The sequence below is a fragment of the Hippoglossus hippoglossus genome, chromosome 16 (assembly GCF_009819705.1).
Source record: "Hippoglossus hippoglossus isolate fHipHip1 chromosome 16, fHipHip1.pri, whole genome shotgun sequence".
NCBI classification, from domain to species: Eukaryota; Metazoa; Chordata; class Actinopteri; order Pleuronectiformes; family Pleuronectidae; genus Hippoglossus; species Hippoglossus hippoglossus.
Window position 1 is genome coordinate 9218881 of NC_047166.1, and position 27394 is coordinate 9246274.

The 27394-nt window shown below is 41.1% G+C and overlaps 4 protein-coding genes across 6 annotated transcripts; 3 read left to right on the forward strand and 1 right to left on the reverse strand.

Moving 5' to 3' along the window:
* The first annotated feature begins 387 nt into the window (after positions 1-387).
* Positions 388-3362, forward strand: rbp5 (retinol binding protein 1a, cellular). The gene is made up of 4 exons (XM_034611167.1): positions 388-782; positions 1161-1345; positions 1708-1809; positions 2948-3362. The coding sequence occupies exons 1-4, from the start codon at positions 407-409 to the stop codon at positions 2999-3001; spliced, it is 717 nt and encodes a 238-aa protein (XP_034467058.1). The 5' UTR covers positions 388-406; the 3' UTR covers positions 3002-3362.
* A 477-nt stretch (positions 3363-3839) lies between these two features.
* LOC117776820 (tumor necrosis factor receptor superfamily member 5) lies at positions 3840-11481 on the reverse strand. 3 transcript variants are annotated; one of them, XM_034611146.1, is made up of 9 exons: positions 11039-11481; positions 10743-10868; positions 9232-9378; positions 9031-9124; positions 8839-8915; positions 7843-7953; positions 5726-5899; positions 4335-4528; positions 3840-4287 (listed from the first exon to the last, which is right to left on the reverse strand). In XM_034611146.1, the coding sequence occupies exons 1-8, from the start codon at positions 11109-11111 to the stop codon at positions 4359-4361; spliced, it is 972 nt and encodes a 323-aa protein (XP_034467037.1). In that variant the 5' UTR covers positions 11112-11481; the 3' UTR covers positions 3840-4287; positions 4335-4358. The 3 variants fall into 3 exon arrangements, with proteins under 3 accessions (XP_034467037.1, XP_034467036.1, XP_034467038.1); XM_034611145.1 differs by lacking the exon at positions 3840-4287 and having other exon boundaries at positions 4334-4528; XM_034611147.1 differs by lacking the exon at positions 3840-4287 and having other exon boundaries at positions 4334-4528; positions 5726-5872; positions 11039-11477.
* A 419-nt stretch (positions 11482-11900) lies between these two features.
* LOC117776781 (complement C1s subcomponent-like) lies at positions 11901-17458 on the forward strand. The gene is made up of 11 exons (XM_034611047.1): positions 11901-12296; positions 12875-13073; positions 13175-13355; positions 13857-13982; positions 14248-14441; positions 14911-15061; positions 15167-15282; positions 15374-15455; positions 15545-15679; positions 15774-15848; positions 16427-17458. The coding sequence occupies exons 1-11, from the start codon at positions 12283-12285 to the stop codon at positions 17230-17232; spliced, it is 2079 nt and encodes a 692-aa protein (XP_034466938.1). The 5' UTR covers positions 11901-12282; the 3' UTR covers positions 17233-17458.
* A 6932-nt stretch (positions 17459-24390) lies between these two features.
* LOC117776836 (complement factor H-related protein 1-like) lies at positions 24391-26758 on the forward strand. The gene is made up of 4 exons (XM_034611178.1): positions 24391-24525; positions 24632-24823; positions 25483-25662; positions 25769-26758. The coding sequence occupies exons 1-4, from the start codon at positions 24468-24470 to the stop codon at positions 25978-25980; spliced, it is 642 nt and encodes a 213-aa protein (XP_034467069.1). The 5' UTR covers positions 24391-24467; the 3' UTR covers positions 25981-26758.
* Positions 26759-27394: the final 636 nt, after the last annotated feature.

Genomic DNA, 27394 nt, shown 5'->3' on the forward strand with positions numbered 1-27394 from the left:
TTCGGTTTAGTTTACACCTACACGCACAGATTTACATACTTGTCCCTCTGTTACATGAAAAGCCTCTAAGGTTATGGTAAAGGTCAGGGGTCAGGGCAGGGGGGGTAAGGATATAGAAATAACAAAATAATTAGGTTAGGGATAAGTTGCACAATGACTGGAATTCAATGCCAATTCCTAGTAAGGATAAGAGTGCAAACTTGTGTGTGTCTGAAATGAAACATCACAACAAATCCCATTGAGATTATTAACATTCTGATCTGCTGAACACATAACAAAAATAAAGTCTGTAACGTGTTATCCATGCTCTGCTCACCTCCACCCCACCCACCACATGTTTCAGGGATCCTAAGCACCGCCCCTGCCCGTCACTGATCCCTGAACAGATGAGTGAACCTCCCCCTGAATGTGCTCCTGCAAGGGGAAAAACCCGAGTGGAAAAGGATTTCATAAACCCACAGTGAGGAGTTTCTTGCACAGCCTGCGGTGCCAACGCTTCGGTCCTGACGCTCATTTTACGCACAGACCTCATCCAGTCCGGGCATTGTCCACAGAGACAGAGGTTGCGCAAGTGAAAGTGAAATCAGAGCAGGCGGCTGTGTTTCTCTGCAGGATCCTCACTCGACCCGAAGAAGAAGAAGGAGGAGCAAAGGTTTCAGCTCGTCTGGCGATTGTTTGTGTTTTTGGAAAGAACAAACGCAGCAACATGTCCAAACCTAATTACTCCGGCACGTTTCATATGGTGGAGCAGCAGAATATGGACACGTACCTCGCAGCTTTGGGTAAGATTTCATTTGAGTCGCCTCTGAGAAGCTTTTTTTTGAACATCTGCAACAAGTCAAACTCGTCATGTTGACTAATACAAGTCCAGTAGAAGAGATCCTCCATTTCTTAAACAGCCACTCCGCTGCGCTGCGTTTTAATCAAGCTCGTATGTTCTACTGCTCAGTTACTTTGAGTTGTTCTTCATCTTCTATAAATGATCTCATCTGCCTCATCACACTAGTGTAATGAAATCTGAACCATGTCCTTTACATGACCCTGGACACACACAGGGTTATTGTGTTTACACTGTCAGTGTCGAACAAAGCTCCCCTTTAACAAGATCACGTTTAGCTTCTGGCCTGTGTTGAATTAAAAGTGTCTCTATCTTCTCTCAGATATAAACTTTGCTCTGAGGAAGATCGTGTGTCTCTTGAAGCCGAGTAAAGAAATCACCCATGACCCGGCTTCAGGGGCCATGAAGATCCGCACGGTCACCACCTTCAAGAACTTCAACATGGATTTCACGATCGGAGAAGAGTTTACTGAAGACCTGGGGCCAGTGGACGGACGCTTGTGTCAGGTGAGTGTTTCTGTGTGTTTCTGTGTGTTGTTGAATATAAACGTCGACTTATTCGGACAAGTTCACAGGCTCCTAGTTCGGTGAATATAGCGCATCACTTCTCCGTTTGCACAAGTTTGGTTTCTATGTTTTTACTTTGGAGTGTCTGAGCAAAACCTACTGCTGTTATTCTTGTGTTCTTACCACCACCTGCTGCTTCAGCCTGCAAAGAGCGACGTGAGAAGGAAGGATGCTTTTCAAACCCGGTGCATGAATAACAAACAAACAAAAACCCCTTTAGCACGACACGAAAGGGCTCTTGTGGTTGAAAGCGTGAGCCACTTTACATACTAATGACACACAACATCTCTGTGCTGCTGCAGACCACGGTGAGCTGGGAAGGAGACAAACTGCTCTGTGTGCAGAGAGGCGAGAAAGAGGGCCGAGGCTGGACCCACTGGCTGGAGGGAGACAAGCTGCATTTGGTAAGAGAGTATAGATCAAGTGAAAAGATGTGAGGAAGAGGCCAAAGCAGAGGGAGGGAGGGAGGGAGGGAGGGAGGGGGATACGGAACAAGGAAAATAAAAGCATTAAGGGAAAAAGATGCTGAGTGAGAGAGAACATGCAGACTAGAAGGACACTCTATTTCAACCGAGGCCCAACAGTCGCCTTACAAAACCACATTTACATTTTATTTGGATTTGAAGAGAAGGTCTGGAAGTTTGTATTCTGTTGCACCATGTTGTCTTTGTGGGAAGATGTCTTTTTTTTTTTTTAAATAGGCTAGCCTGTGCATGCCTGAAGGGGCAAAAAAGACACTGAACAAAGGAGGGCAAAGACAAGTGGAAGTCTCTTCAATGCACTTTGTAATGAAATGCCAATGTAGAGGACTGGACCTCATCGTCTCCGCCAAGGATTGCACAAAACCTACTGAACTGGTTCCATTAAATTTTGTGAAGGGATGGGCCATTGTGGTGCAGATCCAGATAAACATATGTCTCTACTGATTTTAACTCTGGTTTCATAAGGAGACTGCTGGGACTTGGCGGAGGAATGCACTCTACTTTTAGTTTGGGTTGTTAAAGAGTTTAAGATTATAGATTATCTGTCAATGTGGATTACGATTTCAAACAATCGGCAGTGTTCCGCTAAAGAGCTCTCGCAGGATTTCTAATACCTCTGTTTGTGTCCGAACAAAACAACACACTGTTGATGCTGCGTCCACGTTCAGGAGAAATTCGGGAAAGAAATACCAGCGAGCTCCAGGCTTTAAAATGGTGGATTTCACAGAAGGAGTAAGGAGCAGTGTGAGAGACTAATGAGTGAGTGAGGGGGAGCCGGAGCAGGAAGAAGGGGGGGGCTATAAAAAAAGCAACGAGATAAGTAGACGGTGAAAAGAATGGGAGACGGATTACAAGGTCAGAGGATGAGGAGAGGGAGAGAAGGGGGGTGTGATGGTGTTTTTGGACACGATCCTCGGTTAGTGTATCACTAATTTAGTTCTTTTTTCATGTGCCAAACTGTCATATTGATTCCCACTGCTCATTTCTAACCCCCCACCCCCCTGCCCACCCCCTGTTTTAATCTCGCCCCCCCCTCCATCCTCTGTTTCTCTCTCCGCAGGAGATGAGAGTTCAGGACATCGTTGCCAAGCAAGTCTTCAAGAAGGGGGATTGAAGTCAAGCGGAAATGTGTGTGTTTAGTGTATAACCTCAATTTATTCTTAGCCAGAAAATTGTCCAGCACTTGGTGCAGGAATTAAAATGTGTATAACCTTTATTCGTTTTTTTGAAAATGTAATCAACAATGTTTTGAAATTTAGCAATAAGACAGAATATGTGCTGTTATGTTGTTGGTTGTTTCTGTGTGATGGTAATGAGAAGAGCAGCATGACTCTTGACTTGTAAACATTCCCAAACATACTTCCTCATATTGCACTATACCCATTACTGTGTTATAAACAAATCAGACTTCTGTCAGCATCACTGCTCCATCTTTAATATTATATGTTAATATGCTCAACGTCTTACAGCTTCAAGTGTCTGTGTGTGTGTGTGTGTGTGTGGGGGGGGGGGGGGGGTAGCTGCATATCTAAAGCTTTTTATTAATACTGAAATTCAACATTCAACAGAAATTCAACTGAAATTCAACATTCAACAGTCTGATTACAGCAAACTTAAAAAGAAGGAAAGAGAGTTTTATTTTTTTGGCTTCCAACAGTTAAAATGTAAACAATTTTGGCCAAATCATCAGAATTTGCAACAAAATAAGTTAAATTAGATTAAAGCAACATTACAAAAACATACTTTACATGAAAGGATAATGCAGAAATGTAAAATTTTATATTTTACTGTCGACAAGTTCCATGAAAAGTCTAAACCCAACAACAGATAAATGATTTTAGAATTTTTGTTATCATGCTTGTGAGATGCATAGACTTCATCGATGGACGCCGGGTCTCCACTTCCTCCCACTGCCCAGAAATTAAGCTAAAATATTGCGGTAATGAGGCAAAATATTGCGGTAATGAGGAATACCATATATAATTTGACTACAGCGAAAATTTTTGTAGGATTAGTTTTTGTTCGGTTTTGGTGGTTTGTTGATAAGAAAAATATTAAACAATAACAAGACATATCCCTTAATAGAGACCACACTGAGCTGTAGCTTAAGACCTCTTTCAGTGTGAAGCTCCAGTCAAAGTAAAGAGCTGCACCAGTGTTTGCTTTTAGCTTAAGTTAAATCTGCACATGTGATAAATCTGTCAGTTACTTGATGTCAGGATTTTTAGCTCATAGCTTCACTGTAAAAAATGTCACGTCACAAGAATTGGAGTTCTCAAGAAAGTCCTGCAGGGGGCGATAAACAATCAGCGACCCTTATCTCCACAAAGTAAAAGCCTATACTCTTTGTTTCTTGTTGGTATAAATAGTTACGGTTTAAGTTTGTTTTTTGTTTTTTTTAAGTTACAGCATCTCCGAGCCAGAGAGTGACTCTAAACTCCCTCCATGCTGTTACGAGAACTTTTACTCCGTTATGTGCCACACCACTCGTCCTCCTGGGGCTCTGAGTGGGTCCTGTGGAAGTTGCTGGTGCGATATCCTGCAGCTCCAGGGTTGGGACTGGATTCAACAAATGAAGCCGAGACCTTCAGCAGGGTTATGGGGAGGCTGCTTTCCACATCGCAGCTGACCAGGGTTTCATCTGCGGAGGGGGAGGAGGAAAATCAATATTCCGTGTGACCATCCTTCACAGTAATGTCACACTGCCGTCTGAAACCCAGTTTGCACTTTATTGAGGTGTGAGGTGTTGGAGTCATAGTGAAGCCGAAAGACCTTATGGACATGGGAGATTGAAACAGACTAGTGCTGAAGAGAGGAATATACTTCTCACTCTGATATACGAATGGGAGACAAATGAAAGGAACAAGGTGGATGTGTTTGGTGTAACTGTGTATTTATGTCCTCTTAACTTTTATATTCTGATTTCTCTTTAAAGGTCCAGTGTGTAAGATTTAGGTGAAAGGGATTTATTGGCAGAAATTGAAAATAAAATAATCTTAGTGATGTTTTCACTAGTGTGTTTCATCTAAATTGAAAAAACTGTTTACCCTAGAATGAGCCTTTTTATACTTACATACTTTATATTTACACCGGGAGCGAATCCTCTCTATGGAGGCTGCCATGTTTTTTTTTTTACAGTAGCCCAAAGTGGACAAACTAAACACCTTTTGAGTTTTTATGACAAATGAAGTTACCACATGTTCTCTTTCATGTTTGGAAGGGGAGGGTAAGGAGAGAGGTATTCAGCTGCAACATGCAACTTCACCACTAGATGTCACTAAATTCCACAAACTGAACCTTTAATGTGTTTCCCATATGTATATCTTAAATCTTCAAAAAGGTCTGTGCATAATCATAACAATGAGTCCACACATGGCTGCAGGATTTACGTATGTGATCTATTAGTGTGTACATTTTGGGGCTCAGGGTTTCAAGTGAAGTGTGTCATACCCCATCTTCTCTCTCTTATCGACATCTTTAATAGTAACAACCATTTTAGTTTTTGTTTTGTGTCCCTCCCACCAGCTGGAGGAAACGGTGCCGCTGTAAATAGAGCTCAAGGTAATATAATCCGATGGGATTTGATTGGTTTTGGTTTATGTTTGTAAAATAGGAAGGTGATGCACTTAGTTGGATTTAAAACCCACCGGACTGTAAGTAAATAAATCACATATTATTGGGAACAAGTGGACGCCTTATCATCCTCATCATTATTGCACGTATCTAAACAAGCAGGTCAGTCACCCTTTTGGCCTTTTGTGATGGAAAAGGACTTAGTAGATTGAAAGCTGTAAATCTGGTGTGTATGTGCATGCAGTCGTGCTCAAGGATTTATCACCTGTCCTGTAAAGTGGTAACTTGCACTCCTCCGCGACACAGCTCTCTTGGCAGTGGCCGTTCTGCTCTGTGGACGGTAAAGACAGATCCAGCGACGTCACCAGTACTGTGGGAACCACCTCCGCCGTAACGGGATCATTTGACCTGACTTTCACACAGAAAAGGCAGGCGATACCTATTATAGCCATGATAAATTGTTGCAGAAAGGTCAAACATGTCAAGTAAACTGCAGGTTAACAACTTCTGTCTGAATGGTAACTCTGATCGGGCTCGAGCAGACACGGCTTTTAGCACCGGTATGCTTTCCGATGTGGTCCTCATACACTGCAGAACTTTTCATACTTCTTAAATAATAAAGCTGTAAAATTCAAATGTACCACAGCTCAGTGTGACTTGTGTTAAAGGGATTTTCTTTGAAGGTGACTAATATTTAGGTTCATGACTTTATTTTGGGTTATTACTTGAAATGGTTAACATGCTCTAATGTACAAAAAACATATACATCGCTCCCCTAGTCAGCAGCTCAGAGTGCGTAGGAAATGTTGGCCTCCATTCGGTGTGCATTATGCAAATATGGGGCTTTACAGACCTTTTACATCCATGACAACCGTACATAACATGCTAAAGAAAAGACAAACTGAAAAAGCTTTTTATCTTTTGAGTGTCATATAGTGTAGCTTATTTTTAAAGGCCCTACATGGTCTGAAACCGCTGAATTTGTCTGAGTTGCTTGCGAGGGTTAGGGTTAGGATCCCTCAGGTCAGCAGGAACAGGCTGTTCGGTTATTCCCTGGTGAAGGTGCCTTTAGCTTTTATTCTCAAAGCCACTGAATATGCCACCTTATCACATCAGAGGTGCTCCAATGAAAATATGTATTAAGTCTAAACTGAAAATGTTGTGCTTGCTATTAAAGAATCGTGTCCTGCTGACTTGAGAAAGTTTCCAGAGGACGAGGCTCAAGTCGGATTTGACTCATCAGGCTGCAACAGATTCCAATGTGTAAGTATATTGTTGTTCCCCCGCAGAACAACACACTTTTCAGTCGTTCATGTGGTCAAACAGCCATGGAATTTTTTTGGGCCTAAGTATACTTTGTGGTTGCCAACAATTTGCTGGTCTGGCAGAAAAAAAACCTTACGTGTCAGTGGCTGGGGTCGTGATTGTTATACCATTAGAAAAATAAACAGAGCTTGTGTAGTCTGCAAAGATAGAAAAGAATATATTTTTAAACAAAACTGAAAAGAGAAGCTGGAGTGTAGCTTTTGTTGATGCTGTTCTTGATGTCCAGGCTTGTGTTGCAGGGAAATCAGAGACGTATACCGTGGCGTGATGACGCAGCTCTATGGCGGCTCTAGCTTGTGGAAAAACAAACTGGTTCTTTAAAGTTGAACCAACTCAGAACCAGGTTCAACTTGGTCGAAAAGGGGTGAAAGTGAGCAACAGCCTCAAGACGTGAGAAACTCAGGAGCCCTTTAGGTGGTTCGTGGTCATTACTGACAGAACCCCACACTTGTATCGTATTTCATGTGTAAATTCCAGTGTTGGCACATTGCTTCACTGGAAATACAGTAATTCACAGCAAGCACGTCAGCGAACAACATTCAATTGTGGGACTGTGCCACTTTCGCACAAATTGTTTCTCATTATGAGTTGGCTGTCTGTGAAGTGTGCGTCACATTTTGCCCAATAAGTGTGTCAGGCTGAATATGTACAGGATGTGGTTTCCCCCTTTCAGTTAGTCACGCTCATAACAGGCTCGTCTAACATCACGTTACACGGCTGCGAAATAAAACCTAAATGTTCTGCTTTTGCGCCGAAATATAACCCAAGGCAACACTTTATTCCCAATAATATGAGAAAATGTGCTGTGTAAATTGAATTTGATCTCATTTAGAGTTTTATTGTTTTCATATTCACTGTACAGGAAACAGTGGGAGGGGGGATACACGAGCAGTGGCTGATTATGTGACTTAATGCATGTCACAGTTGTGGCTGACAGCATGTGTAGTTATGGCCTTTGTGTCTGAACACCGCTTTGTCAGGAAGACTTTTTTCTTTCTTTTAAAAGTACGAGAACAAAGGTGACAAAACTAGCGATACGTGACGCTTTGCACACACCTGCTCTGAGCGATTTGCGCTTTGCCCTCCAGCAGACGACAACAGCGAGCAGGACAAGTGCCGTCAACAAGAGTCCTGACCACAGGCCTGCGGGCAGCATCCAGGAACAACCTGAGGACGAGAGACAACACGATAAACTGTAACTTCTGGTGAATGTTGAGAGGAAGCGAGTGTTTAGCAAAATATTGCTTGTTTCCTCTGTATATAATCAAAAGGACTTGGAAATGACAAAAAAAAAGCTTTATGCATTTTCCTCAGCAACGAGTGCTCATTCAGTTTCTATTTTGTTGAGTTACTGGTAAATTGTGGTTGTATGAAAACCACACTCTTTCCCCTGTGAAGCGATTTAACACAGTGTTATGTGATCTAATGTTATTTAATCTTATAGGCTGGGGTCTTTCTGTGTGGAGAATATGATATCCCCTCTCGTCCAATATCAACTGGGATCGGCTCCAGCTCCCCCACGACCCTCAAAAGATAAACAGTATAGATATTGCATCCGATATGGACGGACATCATAAGTGTTTATTACCTCTATTAACTATTATCCAGGATTTTTGTCACTTTTTTTGAAAATTGAGCAGTTTCATTGATTTCTCAGAAAATAATTCATAGATCTTGATATCCATGAGATCCAAATAAAAATCCGGATCTAGTGAATTTAAATGTTGTTTCATAAAGGGACTGTTCTGGTTCATTATACTCCTCTCATGAAGCATCAGTGTGAATCCTCTTTAACTCCATCGAGTGCATCACATGAATCTTTTGCTTCGCACAGATTTGAGATCCGTCTCACTTCTACTTCCTCTCTCAGTAACCTGCTCATATGACCGATAGGAACTGAGGGTCAACAGGAACTCAGTCAATAACTCAACAGGAGTCTCTTAGAAAAGGAACATACGCCACACTGCACAAATTCATTTCCTTTCCAAACCAAAAAGATGTTGAGATCTGAAGAGAAGAAACAATATTATGGCGTTAGAACTGTGGACTTACGAGGTAAAACGTCACTGCAGATGGAATCGGTTGTTTGGGTTCCCTGAAATATCAGCTCTCTGCCTAATTCCCGACATCTGGAAATGACAAACGAAAAGTGTTGTTAAATCGGGCATGTTTCTCTCAGGGATGTATAAAAAGACCAATACGATATAATAAGTGAAATTAGTAAGAGAGGAGACAACGTCCTACCTGGTGTGTGTTTTACAGCGTGAGATGAAATCTGTTACGTTGCTGTAGGTCCCCTCCTCACAAGGAGCACAGATGGTATCATTGGTGTGATTGGCTGCAGGAGGGAATAAGACGTGGTGTCATTTCCACTGACACTTAGTGCTGTACTGTATGAAATGATGCAAATGCTCGCTAAGGTTTATGGTTATTTATTTTCCCCACCTGGAACCCGCACTCCTTCACCCACAGGACACTGGGTCACTGGCTGGCAGTGCTCACACTTGTCATTACTACAGTAGAAACCAGTCTCACACTCGCACTCCGTGTCCTCTGCAGCTGAACAGTCTTTGGAATTCCTCTGGTTGTTGTCTGAAAGTGTCACAGAGAAACCTTAACAGTGTGTTAAAGTTAAAGAGTGTTGGCTGTTGAAGACAGACCAGTCCTCTGTTCTCCTAAATGTCTTTCTGGTGAAAGTAAAAGGTAAACGCGAATGGGACTCAGTGGAGCGCATATATGGAAAATGTGGAAAAATGCCTATTCTCACAAATGTCAGAGATAAAAATCCATGGGTGTTGATGATGAAAAAATGTTGTGTTTCCCCTGGTTGTTTCATGAGTCGTTGTGGTTATTTTGTGTCTCTTCTATTGTGGGGCTGTTTTGTCTATGAAGCTGGTTTGTACCTTCTTTGTGTCTTTTTATGCTTGTTGTGAATCAGTTTCATGTGTTTTGTGTCTCTGTAGTTGTTTTGCATCCAGGGCTGATTTATGAAATATTTGTATAAAAAGTATGACGATGTGATTTTTTTCTGGTTTCTACATCAAACTACCTTGTTCTCTTATGTCTTGAGAGTGTGCTTTGTATGTCGGAGCATCTCTGTTGCACCACCATTCATTATTTATAACACATTTTACCTTAGCTGTTGCTAAGCTCCTGTGATGTGAATATTGCTGTTGTGATTTCAAAAATATTTCCGTTCTAGTAGTGGTTTTATTACTTTCGCACAGAGGTTCTGGTCCAGGAAAGACCCCTGACCTCTGGGGCCCCTGGGCCTGTGTCTAGCAGCCCCATTAAATAATATGAATCATCCATCCTTGGGAAAAAATTTCTACATGTCATAAAATCCCTCTCAAAGGACAAGCAGTGTAGATAATGGATGGATGTTGTAAAGTCTTCTGAGAATGACTTGTAATGTTTGGCTACACAGATAAAGTTAAAGGAAGGGTTGGTCATTTGTTTCTGAAACACTTTTCATCTTATTGTTTGAAATCCTCTTCATGTCAGGATCAATAAACAAAGTAATCTGAAAAAGCTTTTGTCTGTTGCCTTTTCAGGATTGTAAAAAACACGACCAATCATTTCATTCGAAATCTGATTGAAATGACTCGCTGGCCTGTCTGTCACTAACCGACCTGCCTGCCCGAAAACATTGGCTCCTTTGCTGCCTTCGAAATGTGAGTCAACAGAGCTAGACTTACACAATAAATTAAGTATATTTAATTGATTTATTTCAATCGAGTTTGGGCAAGGAGGGTGGAGGAAAGACACTATGCTTTTGTTTTGCATGATGACAGAAACATTGTGTGTGTGTGTGTGTGTGTGTGTGTGTGTGTGTGTGTGTGTGTGTGTGTGTGTGTGTGTGTGTGTGTGTGTGTGTGTGTGTGTGTGTGTGTGTGTGTGTGTGTGTGTGTGTGTATGTGTGTGTGTGTGTGTAAATACAACAGTGAATGACTTACTGGAACTGCACTCTTTGCAGCGTTGACAATCCTTCATGTGATTTTTAGTGGCCATGTAATACCCATGTCGACATTTATCACACTTAGTCCCCTTTGTGCCGTCACAACCAGCCTGCATATACGTCCCTGATGAGAAGTGTGACGTAGAGACGGTGACGTTAATACAGAATATGAGGTGCAGAGAAAAGCTGAATATAGTTTTACAGATCAGACACACAGCGGGCTCTGCTGCATGGTTTACACAGACCTATAAATATGTTCATCGTCCAAAGAGAAAAGAAAAGTTAGTGACTGACCTGCAGGACAGCGATCACAGCATCTTCCATCTTTTAGGTACTTGTCCTCAGTTGGGCAGTTCATCTCAATCATTTGCAGCCCATTTGACTGGCCCACCTCCTGTGTGTGAAAAGTCGAATGTGTGCCTACACACTCGAAGCCTGCTCCAGACCTCTGATGTTTATGTTGTCGCCGATCAGTGAAACCTCTGCTTCACTTCTTCTTCTGCACTCATTCAGTGCTCGTGATCTTCTGTCGCCACTCTCTTCCTGCCGTATAATCTCTCTCTCTCTCTGTGACTACTGTGTTTCCCCTGTTCTCTGTCTTACCTACTTCTCATGTCTTCTCTGATCCTACACGGTGGAAAACCCCAGTGACCCTCATCTGCTGTTTTCCCCCTCCATCTCTCTCTGTCTCTCTGTCTCTCTCTCTCTCTCTCTCTCTCTCTCTCTCTCTCTCTCTCTCTCTCTCTCTCTCTCTCTCTCTCTCTCTCTCTCTCTCTCTGTCTCTCTCTCTCTGTCTCTCCTCACTTCCTTCCTGCCCTAGCCCTCTTACTGTGAGATTGTGTGTGCGTGTGTATGTAAATGTATGTAAATCATCACATTTTAAGGTGAAGACAATTTTAAGGTTAGGTTTGGTTTAGGTTTAAGTTAGATTAGGTTAAGGTTAAGGTTAGGTTAAGGTTAGGTTAAGTGTTAGGAAAGTACTGGGTTAGGGTTAACCATGGCCTTAACTATGGTTAAGATTACGGTAAGCCTCCAGGAAATCAATATATGTCAAAGTTATGTCATCTGATGTCATGGAGAGATGACTGTGTGTGTGTGTGTGTGTGTGTGTGTGTGTGTGTGTGTGTGTGTGTGTGTGTGTGTGTGTGTGTGTGTGTGTTTCCATAGCTGCAGCACAATAGGACGTTTCCTGTCTTCAGCACACCCTTTCCTTAAACTCCATCTCCATTGTTTCAGCTGAACCTTTGACTCACGGAGCAGGAAAGTTATTGAGCCAAAATCGCAGAGAGAGACTGCATCTGAAAAGTTTTTGGGCTCGGCGGTCTGCTTCGCTGCAAATGCCAACTCCCTCCCTCCTCACTGCAAACGCACAAAACAATCTACGAATAGATTTATAAATGCTTATGGATGCAAAATGTGATTGAGACAGGAAGGGGACAGCGGGCCAGTAGGAGAGATGGAAATTAAATGAATATGAAAAGGGGAAGGTGAAATGTTGAGGTAGTCTTTTATTTGAGAAGAGATTTGATGGGATCACAATGTTAAGATTGAGGTGGGTGTCATATATTATATTTGAATAATATAGAACAGATGCTTACTGAATCATACTGGTTTTGCGATAGACTCTGAGTACTTGCATGTTGTTAAGGTTATGTTTTCAGCCACGTTTGTTCGCCCGTCTGTTATTTAGCAGCGTGACTCAAAACTGTTCACAAATCTTTGTGGAAGAATGCAGTTTGGGTCACGGGAGAAGCCTCTCAATGTTGGTGCAGATATGGATCAGGGGGCAGATCCAGGAATTTGGTTTCTCTTTCTTTAACATTGCGAGACATTGTGATTATTTTATTTTTTGACACTTTCACCAATTTCCCAGAGAATATTTAGGGAACTTATATCTATGAGTGTGTGCAATTTGGAGGTTGAATTTCAGGAGTATGTTGGGCCATGACGAAGGTTTGCGCTCTTCTGGCTGCTTTTCCAGTTGCGTTATGGTTTTGTTTATGTTTGTTTGATGTGCGGTTAACTTTCTCTGTCCCTCACTTTAAATTCTACACTAACGTTTTCTTTCCTGACTTTATGCTCTTCACACCTTCTCCCTTTCTCCGTGAAATTTTCTTTACATCCCTCCAGTCTCCTGCTTCTTCTTCTCTCCCACCCGGCCCGCTGCATGCTGCTGGGATGGGTGGAGTCTCCGGGGTATCCCATTGGATACCAGCCCCACGCCAGTATGAACTGGAGCAGGTGTGCCAGCGAAGGTTACACCCTCTCCATCAGGATCGTCCACCTGGACCTGGAGGACAGCCAGGACTGTGAAAACGATGCCGTGAAGGTCAGGGGTCAAGATGAAGTCAAAATTCTCATAAATAAATGAAGACGTCTGCGATTACACCCTCTAATTTTATGATTTCATCTGCCGTCTCTTAATTCTAGGTCTTTTCAAATGGAAACCTGATTTCTGTTCTGTGTGGCCAAAGGGACTTTAAGGAGCTCCAGTCCGTGGTAAATCCCTCGCTCGTCTCCTACCCGGGCGGCTGTCTCTCTCTCTCTTTCCACTCGGACTACTCAAACATCAAGAGGCACAGAGGCTTCAAAGGCTTTTACAGTGTGAAAGGTGAGACGCAGAGAAAGAAATCCAAGTTCCAGTTGTGTCCTTCCAACCAAAGTCCATTGTATTTTAGTGTGTTTTTTAAATTGTCCCCGTTTGGAGAGTTTACTTTGTGTGTGTACATAGATTTACGTACTCGCCGATGTCTGACCAGGCATATTTTGTATTTGTTATGCTGGTATCTCTACAAAAAACAATAAAATATTGTGCTTTACAATCACATTTGTAAATGTACTTCATGCAGTTTGTACGTAATACCTTTATACTTGAATATATAGTGTCAGTTCCAAATGAAAAAGGAAAACCTCTGGTTTTATTCTGCTGAGACTGACTAACTGTCATGTTTGGATAAAGCTGTCCAGTGTTGACCTTTAACACAAAGATTAAATAGCCTGCAATTATCAGTATGGCTGTGGAATCACTGTAAGATGTGTATCAAATAATTAAAGTGTTGTGTAATCTCTCTGTATTTTCTACATTTGACCTTTAGTCAATTTATTCTTTCAGACTTTGACGAATGTGAGGAAGACCCAGAAAACGAATGCAGCCAGTTCTGCCACAACATCATCGGACGGTACAGATGCTCCTGTCGCCATGGTTACCACCTGGGCACGGACAACCACACTTGCACTGGTGCAAATAACCTTATTCTGATTATTATTATTATTATTATTATTATTATTATTATTATTATTATTTTTATAAGAAGACAACAGACAGAAACAGTGGAGACAAGTCAAGGAAGACGGAACAAAACTGAAACATGAAGTGCGAACCAGAGGAAGCAGAAGCAGGGAGTCAGGAGGTGGAGAAAGAGAAGGATGAGAAAAGAAGGATGCGTATGATTGTGTTAATGTCGATTCAAATGATGATAACAATTAATTTATCTTCAACACAGTGAGTTGTGGCAAAGATCTGTCAGGACTGAACAAAGGGGACATATCCAGTCCCTCCTGGCCTGGTTTGTATGCGGAGAACGCAGACTGTCGGTACACCCTGTCTGTGGAGGCCCACCTGCAGCTGGAGCTGCACTTCTCTGGGGTGTTTGATGTGGAGCAGAGCCCTGATGGTCAATGCATAGACGCACTGAGGGTACGTGCTGAGTCAGAAAACATACTGTGAATAAAAGCGTGTTTCTGCGAAAACCTTTAACTTTTAACTGAGCAGCGAACAAAGAGGAAGTACAGACTAAAATGTCGAAATCGTGGATTTCACATATTAGGTTCACATCCTATTTTGATCATTTCAGTATCTCTGTGTCACACATTTTGGAAGAACGTCTTCCTTTGGGTACAGCTGCTATGAAACGTACCCGTGATGTCCTCAATCACATGTCTCCTTGCACAGTCCCTCCACTGGACTGAGTTTATCTCAATTTACCTGATTCTACCTGTCATGCATAAAAGATATTTTACTGTGTGCTACGTAGATCATGGATTTATTCTGTATTTTACATCTTTCCTGTTGATGTTGGATGACACACATACATCTGCATGTTTCACCCCAGTGAAAGGAGCAGAGAGGACGTCAGGGCTCACACATTGCCTTGTTTTGTCTGCAGATTGAGACCCCCTCTGGGATTATGGGACCGTTCTGCGGGCACACGCCTCCCCCGTCTCCCTTCCTTACTCACTCACATCGTGTCAACATCAGCTTCACCTCCGACGGCTTCGGCACCAACAAAGGCTTCACCTTGCACTTCAAGACCAGAGGTGCTGTGGCGTCTTTATCTTTGCCTTCGTGGTGAAAAGAACATTTGCTATTTGAAGTTTGCTGGAGACTCGTCACTAATTCGCTCTCTGACATGTTCATCGCAGGAAAGGTCTGTCAAGCAGTGGCCACCTCCCACTCCACTGTGACTCCTCAGCAACCAGAGTATCAACCGGGTCAGACAGTGACAGTAGCCTGTGATCTTGGCCATATTGTGAATACTGTGAGTGAACAAGAACCTTTAATAGCTCTATATTTGAGGTAAACATTTAAAAGAAGTGTTCAGATGATCAAGTTTTATTTTCACGATGTAGCAAGGCCACCTGAAGCTGTCATTGCAGTATGAGACGACGTGCCAGAGTACAGGCATCTGGGCCCCTAGTTACCCCTGTGAACGTGAGTCAGACATCTTTCTTATAAAAGTGAGTTATCTTGGAGTACGTCTTGGTTTTGTTAACAGTTTCTTTTACATTTCTTACATATAGCTGTGAATTGTGGTCATCCTGACATCCCAGAAGATGGCATCCTTCAGTTGACGGACTCAGAAAACACACACACTCGGTATAAAGGCCAGATCCAGCTGAGGTGCAGTTCACAGTACTACACACTGGAAGGAAACGGTGATTATTGGAGGTTTTCTCTTGCACATTCATCTCCCTCGCTTAAATCAAGCAAAGTTCTCTGACTTATTGTTTCCTCTCTTCGATCTTTCAGACAAATACACTTGCAGTGCCGGTGGTAAATGGGTATCAAGCAGTGGAACATCACAGATGCCAAAATGCACTCCAGGTACAACTTCAAATACATTTCTCACATTTTATGCAATATTAATTTATGTATTTGGATTGTAACCCTTTAATTTACAGGCTGTTAATCACGTAGTAATATGAAGAAACAGGTGAAACAAAGGGGTATTTACTGTATCCTGGCAGTAGCACAGAGCCTCTAAGTGCTTCTTAAGCTTAAAATCCCCCCCGAAAAAAGAAAACTTTATTTATGTAGAACATGATGCTGTGAAACATCACTAATGAGCAATAAAAGAAATGGCTGTTCAATTAAAATATGAGAAAGTACTCAGTCACTGCCAAAGTATTACGTTATTACTCAATCGTAGCCAGAGACAATCCCTGTTTTACCCCGTACACATGGGCTATATTGCTGCTATAATAACAATTATTTCCCATAGAATTACTGACGAAACCCATCTATTCTGCTTCTATTTTACTTACTCTATTATTACTATTTTTCAAATTTGTAATTACCTGGTAATTTCTTCATGTTACAACGTAATTAACGGCCTGTAAATTTAAGAGTTACCATTTGAACATGTTTTCTTTATTATATGAATCTGTGTGTGTGTACTTCAGTGTGCGGGATGCATGAAAACGCCCCAGCGAGTGCAGGCAGGATTTTGGGAGGTCGCAATGCAAACCTGGGAGAAATACCTTGGCAACTTCTCATAAAAGAACCATCTAGAGGAGGAGCAACACTGATCAATGACCGATGGGCCGTCACAGCTGCTCATGTCGTGGAGGCGTTGGAGGAAACCTCTTTGCGCCTGTATGGTGGATTGGTAGATGGAAGGACAATGTCACTTAGATCGTCTGATGTGGTGGTCATGGATAGCGAGAGGATCATCATTCATCCTGGCTACACCAGAGGTGATTTTCCTCTGGGACGCATCAATTATGACAATGATATTGCTCTGATCAGATTGACCTCCAGGGTGAATTTTGGCCCAAACCTCCTTCCCATATGTCTGCCGGAGGTGAACAGGGGCTTGGTGGAAAATGAACAAGGCACAGTTTCAGGCTGGGGGTTGACAGAAGGGAAGGAAAGCCTTGTGACGTCTCGTGTGCTGAAATACGCTGAAATCGGGGTCTACTCCCTCAGCCAGTGTCAGAATACACCTCGCACGCCAACTGGCAGTCCCATGATTTTCACTGAGAACATGTTCTGTGCTGGAGCAACAGGGAAGGACAGCTGCCAAAAAGACAGCGGGAGTCCGTTTGTAATACCAACGTTGTCTGCAGGAACAGGGCCGTTTCATCTGGCTGGTATCGTGTCCTGGGGTCCCCCCTGTAAGGACAGGGAGTTCAAGGGTTATTATACCAAAGTAGAGAACTATGTCGACTGGATCAAGGAGACAATCGATAAGGTGGAGAATACTTAGAAAGGGGGAAGACGCAGGTGGAAACACAGTGCTACGAATCATAATACTGTAATCACAACTGATTCAAATTGCCAAAATAACAACTTTTATGAAAATCAAGTTTGTAACCCTTGTAATCAATGTACCAACCCTGACAATCACAATGACATTAACACATTATAACTTCAGACTTCACTTTTATAATAAAGGAAATGATGGGAAATAAACTGCAGAGAAAGTGTTTCAATCGATTTGTCTTTTAACATATAAGCTAAGATACACACAAAACATCTGCAGGGTCTCCACACACAGGAACACTTACCTATTGCAGTATTTATACATTTGACACTACTAAGCTAAATGACCACACAAGGCCATGCAGACAGAATGTAATTTCAGAACAGGCAGTACTGAAATCTGTTTTTCTGTGAAGCCTCTACAGCACATTTTATAGAAGTGTGTTTGTGAATAAGGCTAAAGTTGGAATTGATATCACAATATTAATTACAGAAAATATGTTTTAAAAAAAATACAGTTCAATTATAGCAAGCCATGCAAAACCAAAAGCAAGTCAAATGATTTTCAGTGGGTTGTGTTTCACTGAATGACATAAAACAAGTAAAATATCTAAGTTTTAAATCAGAGGTTGCTCATCTTACATAGGATTTTCTTTTGATCCTGTCATAAACACTTAATTCCATTGGAAGCATCATCTTGATTCATCCGACGTATGTATTGAAAACAAAGCCCTGAAACACACACAACAGCCGAAGAGGAAAGCAAGAGGTGAGAAAATGTTCATGTTCATGAAAAACAACACTCCAGTCACTGCCACTCAATGAGCAGCACACTGGGGCTAATGAGATGCATACATTCACTCTCCTGTTCAGGTTTGTGTATTTTTTGAGGCACATCTTTTTTTCCTATTCCTTATTTTTTAAATAAATATATTTTGAGTTTTTATTGTCCACTTTATTGAGTTGATCTCTTCAACATACTGTATAAAACATGGCTCCAGTGTCACTTCCTCAAGTGAGGTTACAACAGTTCATCCTCTACTGCCACTTAGTGGTATAAATGATGACATGTTCTTTTCATCCTGTTTTTTAACCTTTAGTTTTATATTTTCCACTCTTCCTCTTCTGCCCATGTATTTATTTCAGTATTTTATTTTTTAGAATGGGTATTTTTTAAAACACTGGTGGATACAGTCCCTGCAGTTCATCGAAAAATAAATTCTCAGAAATCTTAAAAAGAACTGGTTCAGAACTTGACTGACAATTAAGGCAAAATGTTACTGTGAATAGCCAAACTGGTGTATTGGTGCACACTGCTATTGTACAAGTTCCAAAGCCCCACACATGCTACTGGAAATGTAATCCAAGAATTTAGAAGGCTGTTGTTGGGGTTAGGTTTCTCTGAGGGGAGCCCACGATGTCAGATTTGAACACCAATCAACAGCAGATAGTTGGACGTCTTCTCAGACTGATGTAGATTTGAAGGCAACAAAGACAATAGGTTTAAATGAGTTTCAATGTATTAGCAAGCAACAAGTTTGAGGAATGCTGAAAAAAAAAACACAGTTACCCCTCGTGGTAAAATGAGGGTTGAGGTGGTAAGAATTTGAATTAGGGTTATAAAATATAAGATCTGTTTAAAAGAAAAATCTGGATAGTTCCTTATGTTTCAAGTAATTCTCATTAGAATAGAATACTGAAAAAAAATCGAAAGCGAGCATACATTTGATTTTGCTAAGACACAGTCCTGGCATTAACCCTTTGATACACAACATGGGTCCAAAGTGACCCGGCTCAGTTTCTAATTGCTATATCTTTGCAGTGAATGAATTTCCTCTTTCAGTATTTCAGGTTATCCTAATTAACTTGTTTTTGATCATCACAAATCCTTATTTTAATAGAATCATTCTAATGCACAACATGGGTCAAAAATGACCCGTATTCATTTCCTGTTTTATTTCATGCATGGCTGAGTGTTTCTTTGCTATATTTTTTTAAATAAATGTATTTTATCATTTAATATTGTAAGTATCCATTAATATATCTCGTTTGTGATTACCACAAATTATTATTTTCCTTTTTCCTTTCTTACTTTATAAAAAAAAATATCACTCTATATCACTTTTACACACATGGATCAAAAATGACCCAAACAGTATGTATTCACTACGGAACACATCAAATTCATACCAAAGTTTGCAGGAAATTCAAAACCCCAAAAAGTAATTGTATTCTAGAGTGATTTGAAATGGGCGTGGCAAAATGGCTCAACAGCGCCATCTAAGGAAAAGCCCCTCAGTTAGCTTTCACAGATCTTCACAAAGATCGGGACACACGTGTATCATGACCAGACACATAAAAAAGTCTGGAGGTGAATTGGGAAAAACAAAACAGGAAGCCCGCCATTTTGGATTTAGTGACCATTTTGGCCATTTTCCACATTTTTACTTTGACGAACTTGTCCCAGGGCTTTCATCAGATCAACTTCATATTGAGTAGGGCCATGTGTCTTTTCATAACAAACAAAAAAGTATCTTGGATAGATATGCTAGACAAAACAGGAAGCCCACAAAACAGGAAGCCCGCCATTTTGGCTTTAGTGGCCATTTTGACCATTTTAGACATTTTTCCTTTGACATACTCCTTTTAGGGCTTTCATCAGATCAACTTCAAATTCGATTAGTGTCATCTCAACAAGATGGAGATATAAAATTTCAATAATCACATTCATTTCGTATGATTTTTTTCTACGATACATGAAATAATAGCTCGACAACTTCACACATTAGTATTAAAAAGACAGCATCACTTCAATCAAGTCAATCAATCAAAGTTTATTTGCATTGCTCAAATTCACAAATGTGATTTCTCTCTGTGGGGTTTACAAATCTTTCTTAAAGGACAAAAATATTCACATAGTACACCACTCACAACACAAAGTTGGCTGTAAAACCTTCTGACACTTGTCTACTACAAAATCAGTAGTATCTGAGTAGACATAGTGATAGTGATGTGTAGGTTGAAACTCTCTCTCCATCTCAGCGTCCGCACCAGATGAATCCTTCACTGTCCCCAGTGAAGGATTCACTCTCACTCCCATTCCCAGGGCACTCCCTTGCCCAATGTCCAATTTTGCCACATTTGTAACAGGCGTCAGTTCTTCCTCGTCCCCTTCCTCTCCATCCGCGACCATTCCCTTGGACTTGGTTTCGATGCACCGCCAGCTGTGCCATTTGCAGTTTCTCTGTCAACTGCGCACTCATTCTCTTTTTCTTGTTGTTCAAGAGTTTTTCAGCACGGATAGCATGTAATTCAACTGTCCCAAGATTTGCAGACTCCCAAGCAATGCAGCTTGCTTGCACCATCTCACTGATCTCCATCTTCATCAACAGTCTCTGCAGTTCAGTGCTGGTAGGTTCAAACTGCTGGCAAAAAGCTTCAAATTGCCCTGCTTTCTGCACTCCCCCACTCAACACTTGTGTGTGAAATGAAGTGGTAGATTCTTCCTTATCAGTGAATGTCAATGGTCTGCAAATCTGCTGAGTTGTTTCATCTTCTGCAGCCACTTCCACCCTCGGTGCTTGCGCGGGTGCATTTAGGCCATGAATTGTCCTTCCATTTTGCCGTGGAATATGGGCTGCCACATATGGAGTGGTGTATGCTGGAAGCCTGTCCACCTCCTCCGCTGCAACAAGGTCGGAGTCTGGATAGAGGTTAGGGACGGCTGGAGCTTCCGCCTGCGCCCTCTGCTGCGGTAGCACCCTCCGACTGATCATCAGGCTGCACCACTGCTGGCTGTGGTCGTTCTCTTGGTGGAGCTGAGTCCAGATCAGGGTCTCGTCGGAGACCAACAACCTTAAATATAGTAGACCACAAATCAATACCTACATTATCTATATACAGCGGTTTCCCTCTAACAGGAGGCAACTGAAATAAATCTCCAACCACAACTACACTCACATTACCAAATGGAGCAAAATCACGACTTTGTTTCATCTGACGTAATCTTCCATGGATATAAGCCAACAGGTTATGACTCACTGTCAGGGACCAAGCAGGAATACCAGAGAGCCACAGATTATTCATTTTATTAGTTTATTTGACCAACCGGTCTTTTAATCTTGTTTCCATTTACAAAAATGATAAAAAGATAAATTTCACAACCAGTAAAAAGGTCAATTAATCAAAACTAGCCTCCAGTAACAGATGGAGACCAGTTAACAGCCTCAAAAAAACTGCCCCTCAACTGATACCGGGGAACATATATGGTGGCTGGTCAAGCCACTCAAAACAAAACAGGGGGATAGACTTAGACATACTAACATTGAAAACAAACTACAGCCACAACATAACACTCCAGTAGAAGACCATATAATATTAACTAAGGGAAATTAATTAAATATAAATATCAAACAATAATCAAAGATTAACAACTAACAATCGAAATAAGGAAATAATGTCCCTCCCCATGATTACACGAGACATGGTGCAGTCCAATTAGTGCTCAAAGCCATTTAAGGTTGTCTGCTGCAGCTGGGCCTCCTTTTGATGAATGGCCAGATGACTCTAGCAGCAACCCCCAGGAGCTGGTAACTCAAAGAAAACTTGATTAATTATCAGAGAAGAAAAGATTTAATAGATAGAAGTATGTTGCATGAAACCAAAATGTGTCCAGTTATTTAATAAATGAAGTGGGTGCGTGTGCAAAAAGAAACAAACTAAGCAAATTAGGAATCAAGAGAGGTTACCACCATGTTACCGAGTTTCAGTGTGTGTGGTTGCTGGTGCGGCCATCACACTCACCATGGAAATTTCATCAATGATCAAAATCTGCAAACTACAATATTTAGCGCGCAATGAGTTCACCTTCTCTTCACCTAGAGGTATGTACGGTAAGCGTACATCCTTCCCAATGCTTAAGGCACTGTGAATGGTACAAGCATGTAAATGGCTTTTAAAAGTACCTGCACCACCTGTAATGAACACATGTAATGGGTCTGGCTTCTCCCCCATTACCTTAGCTAAGCACCACTGCCTAATCTGATAAAAAAATACACATCTGTGTCTCATTCAGAGATCTTATTAAAGCCACACCATCATTTCGACACATGACATTACCTCTCTTTTCTAAATGGGCAACTTGCTCCAGAGTCACTGCTAAATCTGGAATGAGATCAGTGTGCTCTTCCACTACCTGATTCTCATCTCCACGTAACTGTACACACTCTAAACGATCCAATTCTTGCTCTGGGCACAATTCGCACCAGGCGTCTTCTACAATACCATCCCTATCAATGGTGTTTTGGATGTTATCCAACACATCTGCATCCATTTCAAATGACTTTCTATTTACATCAACAACTGACTTAACTGAATGCAGCCATCCATCATCTAATTTTACATGGCCTCCTCTGTAAATGTCACAAAACCCGCTGGTCTCAGCTGCACATCGATCCGATAAGGCAAAAACAATTGCAGAATGCTCTGATGGAACAACTCTGGACTCTTGGTTTCTGAAAACCGTACGTAACGAACAACGGCCGGTTGTGTTCGTGTTCTTTTCAAAATAAACCCTTAAATAAATCTTCATAACTGGAGCACATGATCAATGCTACTTATACACTATGCTAGTGTATGGCTACAGTAGTTTGAATAGAATGTCCACTATACATTCCAACAGAAACCTTGGTATTATTTTGTCTAGATCAAGCATATCTGTGTCAAATAATGACCTATGATTTATGATCAATACGTACGACAACCAGCTTATAGTTTAATCACTTTTAAAAAAAATTCTTGCTCAGAGTTCATATTGGCTGTCTGAAATCACCAACTCATTCACTAACCCATACTTCACTTTATAAGGACTTTTATGTGGGGAACCTTGAGCTCATTGGCAAAAGAAACACTTGTTGACACTACTTGATGTATTTTCTCTGATCCTCATGACGAACAGCAGCCAGGGGAATTTCCATAGTAAATTCTGAATGTTTATTTTACACTTAGTATTAAAACCTTTAGCTAAAAAGCAGGTTCAATTCATGTAGATATGTAGAAATACACTTGTTTGCTGCAGTTTGTGCTTTTACCACCACAACTCACAGATTTGTCTCATGCGGGTCAAAAATAATGAGTTCAACGAACAGGGTATAAAAATCTTCTCAACACATGCAGACAATACAAAATGGCGAACAGTGATTAGTAAGAGATTTGGGACACGGCCGTTGTCTTAAATGAACAATTGTGACATAGGGGACTAAACATGTGTTTTTAGAAGCACATATGTGACAATGAGCGAGAATGAATGTAGAAGAGTAAGTTGTTTGAGACATTAGTGATCATTTTACTACATGTATTCATAACGATGTACAGATCGTCTCGTCTCTGTTGTTGGGGCCGAGAGAGTTTGTTGTGTTGCAACGCTGACCTCTGCTCACAGCCGTCCGGGAAATCATTTTGAAATCTGCTCTTTAAACAAATTCTGTGTTAACAAACATGGAGGTAAACAAACAAAACACAACTGAGTGTTGGAATGTTACACACATAAAATAATCCAAATGAAAGTTGAGACTAAAACATGCAGGTACCAAAGTTACAGTATCATCAGCGTCAACAGATTCATTTGTTTATATGCACGTTTGTTCTGAAAGATAACATCACAATGTAAAGATAATATCATAAATGTTGAATACTGAATAATGGGTTAGGGATATGATTTGTTATTATTACTATAATTGTATTATTTATAATTATATCTTAATCTAAAATAATTACTATAATTACAATTAAATCTTTATGTTTAAAGCCCCTCGTTGTTATTAGTTACTTTAAGATATAGTGTATAACTTTACTGCTTAATGAGATCTTAACTCATAATATGCAAAGTCTATCATGATTATAATTTTTTATTTTTCATTACTTTATGTGTTTTGACACTATAATAGGGTGTGTTGATTTCATTTGATTCTTTTAGAAGTTGTCAGTGTTCTTCATGTGTCTCTGAAATCAATTTGTAGAAAAAGTAAATAAAGAAACAACCACAGTGTTTGTCTTCCAGTGTGTATGGATCTGTAGAACATGTGTTTGGTTTGTGCGTTGGCTTCAGAGCGACAGCGTCACGTCACTGTCACAGAAAGTGTTAACTCCTCATTCTTTAACTATTTGGGGAAATACCCTCAACAATCACTAACTTGTTTGGATTTGAACTGGGCTTCGTCCTGAGGCATCAGAATTGTCAAAATGTGCTCAAGATATTTGGGATTTATTCTTCTGGTTTGGTTTCCAGGAGCACTACATGGTAAGAGACTCAAATTTACCCCTAGAATCATTTAAATTAATTTTTTTAAACACACACACCTATTATAATATAAGAAATATTATTCTCTTGCTTATCTCTGTTTCAGCACAAAGTGCAGCTCTGCATTGTCCTGCTCCCTCACTGGTCCGTGGTTATTTCTTCCCTGTTAAAGAAACGTATTCTCATGACTCCAAGCTCACCTATGCCTGTAGAAACACACATAAACCTGCTGTGCAGGGTTGGTGGGCAGAAAGCGTGTGTCAACATGGCACATGGTCTCATACGCCACGATGCATAGGTACGTTTTTCACAAATTAAATCATTTGTGGTGTTAAGTGATCTCATCACTCTGTATATTAGGTATGAACAGCACAGCACTCTCAGGCATTATGCACAGTTTAAGCTTCTCTCATGTTATTAAAGGGTCACGCAGGGACTGTGAATGTTAAAAAACACTGAGGTTAATGAAATATAAAAGTAGTGTATGAATGTGTATATATTTTTGTGTATCTTGCAAAATGACTGACATATTATTTATGGATAAAATGCATTTAGGGTTAGAGGTTAGGGGTTCGGGTAAAAATTCATAGTATCAAAAAAAAAAGATGAGCATAGTGATGTTATTCATAAACTGACACTGTCTTCTCATTCACAGGTTGTACCCACAATACAAACCCTGCTACAAAATTCATCCTTGTGAACATCACTTGACAATCTCAAACCTTTTTTATCCTAATTTTAGCCCGTAGCTCTCTCATGAGCTGTGGATCAGACCTGCACACTTCTCATCAGGAACTTTGGACAATGTCTGGAGATATTCCTTGAAAAAATAATTTTATATATTTTTTTCTATTTTATCAGGATGTTCTATGATGATGAGGGGTCCAAACATCAACAGTCCACCCACTACATGATCAAAATGATAACAATTCTTTGGTTGGTTCTTTTTTCTTTCAGAGGAACAAGCCTGCATTCCGCCAACTATTGCCAATGCAAAATACACAGAGGCCTCAGAAGGTTGGTACGAGGAGGGACACATCATCAGGATCACATGTGACAAAGGATATGAACACAAAGACAACATCGCAACAGCAAAATGTATAAATGGGACGTGGTCCTCTTTGCCCATGTGTGAGAGTAAGTCTTTCAGCTTTGTGCAGAGTCTAAATCTTACTCCATGAATTCTCACAAGCTACATAAACCAAACTGCCTGTTTGATCCATGACAAATGTGTTTTTTTCAGTAAGCATCAAAACGTGCAGGGCGCCCCCTAAAATCGCACACGCTGTAATCGTTGACCAGGGATACCAGGAGCTGTTTCCTGAAGATACAGAAGTGAAATATGAATGTGAAGATGGATACAGCATAGAGGGATCACACAATTATACACTTTTCTGTCTGGCTGGAACCTGGACTGAAGGCCCAATGTGCAGTAAGTGGACAATATGCAGATAGGATCAAGGGCACATCATTGACTACATCTATCTCCAACTATGTTCAAATAAAACAAGCTGCTCACATAAAAGACTTATTTGTGGTCTTGGGAGAGCGAAGTCGGTGAATGATCTGCTGAACTTTGTTCAACAGTCGTGAGAAGTAAAGCAAACACGTCTGCAATGATGGTTTCATTTGTCAGTGGTATACTTGAATTCTTATTGGAAGGGGGATATTTTGACAGGGTCATTTCACGAGAAGTGTACAAGGACGAGTCAAACTGAAGCTCAGCGCAAATCTGCATGTGAGCAGGAGCTGTTTTAAAGGGGGGAAGGTACAGGGTTGTGAGGGAAAAGCCCCTCAGTTAGCTTTCACCGATCTTCACAAAAATCGTAGCCCAGGTGTATCATGACCAGACAAAAAAAAAAGTCTTGAGGTGCAATTGGAAAAAAGCAACAGGAAGCCCGCCATTTTGGCCATTTTCCACTTTTTTACTTTGACGAACTTGTCGTAGGGCTTTCATCAGATCAACTTCATATTGAGGTGAGTGTCATCTAAACAAGATGGAGATAAAAACTGTCTCGAATTTCGCTTTTTCGTCACACGGTGTGACCGTGGCGTGGCGTAGAATCTTGATGAATCGCCAAGAAAGAGGGATTTATTATAACTCCTCTGTGCATTGTTCTATCAGCCTCAAACCTCAGTCACACATTCACAGTCCCGCCCTGATCAGATCCATGTGTAAATATTAACTCGTCGTCAAAGCCCCCCCTGCTGGCGACAGGAAGTAACATGTTTTATACTTTGATGCACTGCTCCTGGCTGCTTTACAATATACAGCTCAAAACAGCTCAGTCAAGTCATTGGATCATGGTCAGAATCGTGACATTTCCTCAAACCGTGTAAACATTGAGGTGTGGCGAAGGTTCATCCTTCGCCAAAGGAGACGATGTCATAACTCCACTGTGCATTGTCCTATCACCACCAAACTTCTGTCTCATGATCAGAGTCCAAGCCTGAACATCTCTATGTGTCAATATTTCCTCAGGGTCATAGCGCCACCTACTGATTCGCCATGAGACAGGAAGTACTTTGTAAATCCACTCTGCATTATCCAACCGGCCCCGAACTACTGACCTATGATCACAATCCTGACCTGAACAGCTCCATATATTAATATTAGTGCAGGGTCATAGCGCCACCTACTGATCAGTGTGAAAATGAAGTTGTAACATTGTCCAATTAACACAAAATTGCTCACGCTACATCAGAGCCCCTACTTGAACAGATCTATTAGTCTGTATGTAATAATACTGATGGCGCCACCTACTGGCAACAGGAAATAAGCTTTGTTTTACAACTATCATTCAATTTACATAAAATGTTCAGTGTGATGTGCAATTGATAGCGTGGACCGTAATGAGCAATTAGCAGG

What these genes read in the sequence shown, in the direction of transcription:
- rbp5 (XM_034611167.1), top strand. Translation starts at nt 407, where the DNA reads ATGTGCTCCTGCAAGGGGAAAAACCCGAGTGGAAAAGGATTTCATAAA. An exon ending in TGGACGGACGCTTGTGTCAG is followed by an intron (nt 1,346 to 1,707) that starts GTGAGTGTTTCT and finishes GTGCTGCTGCAG; the next exon opens with ACCACGGTGAGCTGGGAAGG. An exon ending in AGGGAGACAAGCTGCATTTG is followed by an intron (nt 1,810 to 2,947) that starts GTAAGAGAGTAT and finishes CTCTCTCCGCAG; the next exon opens with GAGATGAGAGTTCAGGACAT.
- LOC117776781 (XM_034611047.1), top strand. An exon ending in AATGCATAGACGCACTGAGG is followed by an intron (nt 14,442 to 14,910) that starts GTACGTGCTGAG and finishes TTTTGTCTGCAG; the next exon opens with ATTGAGACCCCCTCTGGGAT. An exon ending in GATGCCAAAATGCACTCCAG is followed by an intron (nt 15,849 to 16,426) that starts GTACAACTTCAA and finishes TGTGTACTTCAG; the next exon opens with TGTGCGGGATGCATGAAAAC.
- LOC117776820 (XM_034611146.1), bottom strand. Translation starts at nt 11,111, where the DNA reads ATGATTGAGATGAACTGCCCAACTGAGGACAAGTACCTAAAAGATGGA. An exon ending in TGAAGGAGTGCGGGTTCCAG is followed by an intron (nt 9,125 to 9,231) that starts GTGGGGAAAATA and finishes TCCCTCCTGCAG; the next exon opens with CCAATCACACCAATGATACC. An exon ending in CTGCAGTGACGTTTTACCTC is followed by an intron (nt 7,954 to 8,838) that starts GTAAGTCCACAG and finishes TCTCGTCCTCAG; the next exon opens with GTTGTTCCTGGATGCTGCCC.
- LOC117776836 (XM_034611178.1), top strand. Translation starts at nt 24,468, where the DNA reads ATGTGCTCAAGATATTTGGGATTTATTCTTCTGGTTTGGTTTCCAGGA. An exon ending in GTTTCCAGGAGCACTACATG is followed by an intron (nt 24,526 to 24,631) that starts GTAAGAGACTCA and finishes TCTCTGTTTCAG; the next exon opens with CACAAAGTGCAGCTCTGCAT. An exon ending in CTCTTTGCCCATGTGTGAGA is followed by an intron (nt 25,663 to 25,768) that starts GTAAGTCTTTCA and finishes TGTTTTTTTCAG; the next exon opens with TAAGCATCAAAACGTGCAGG.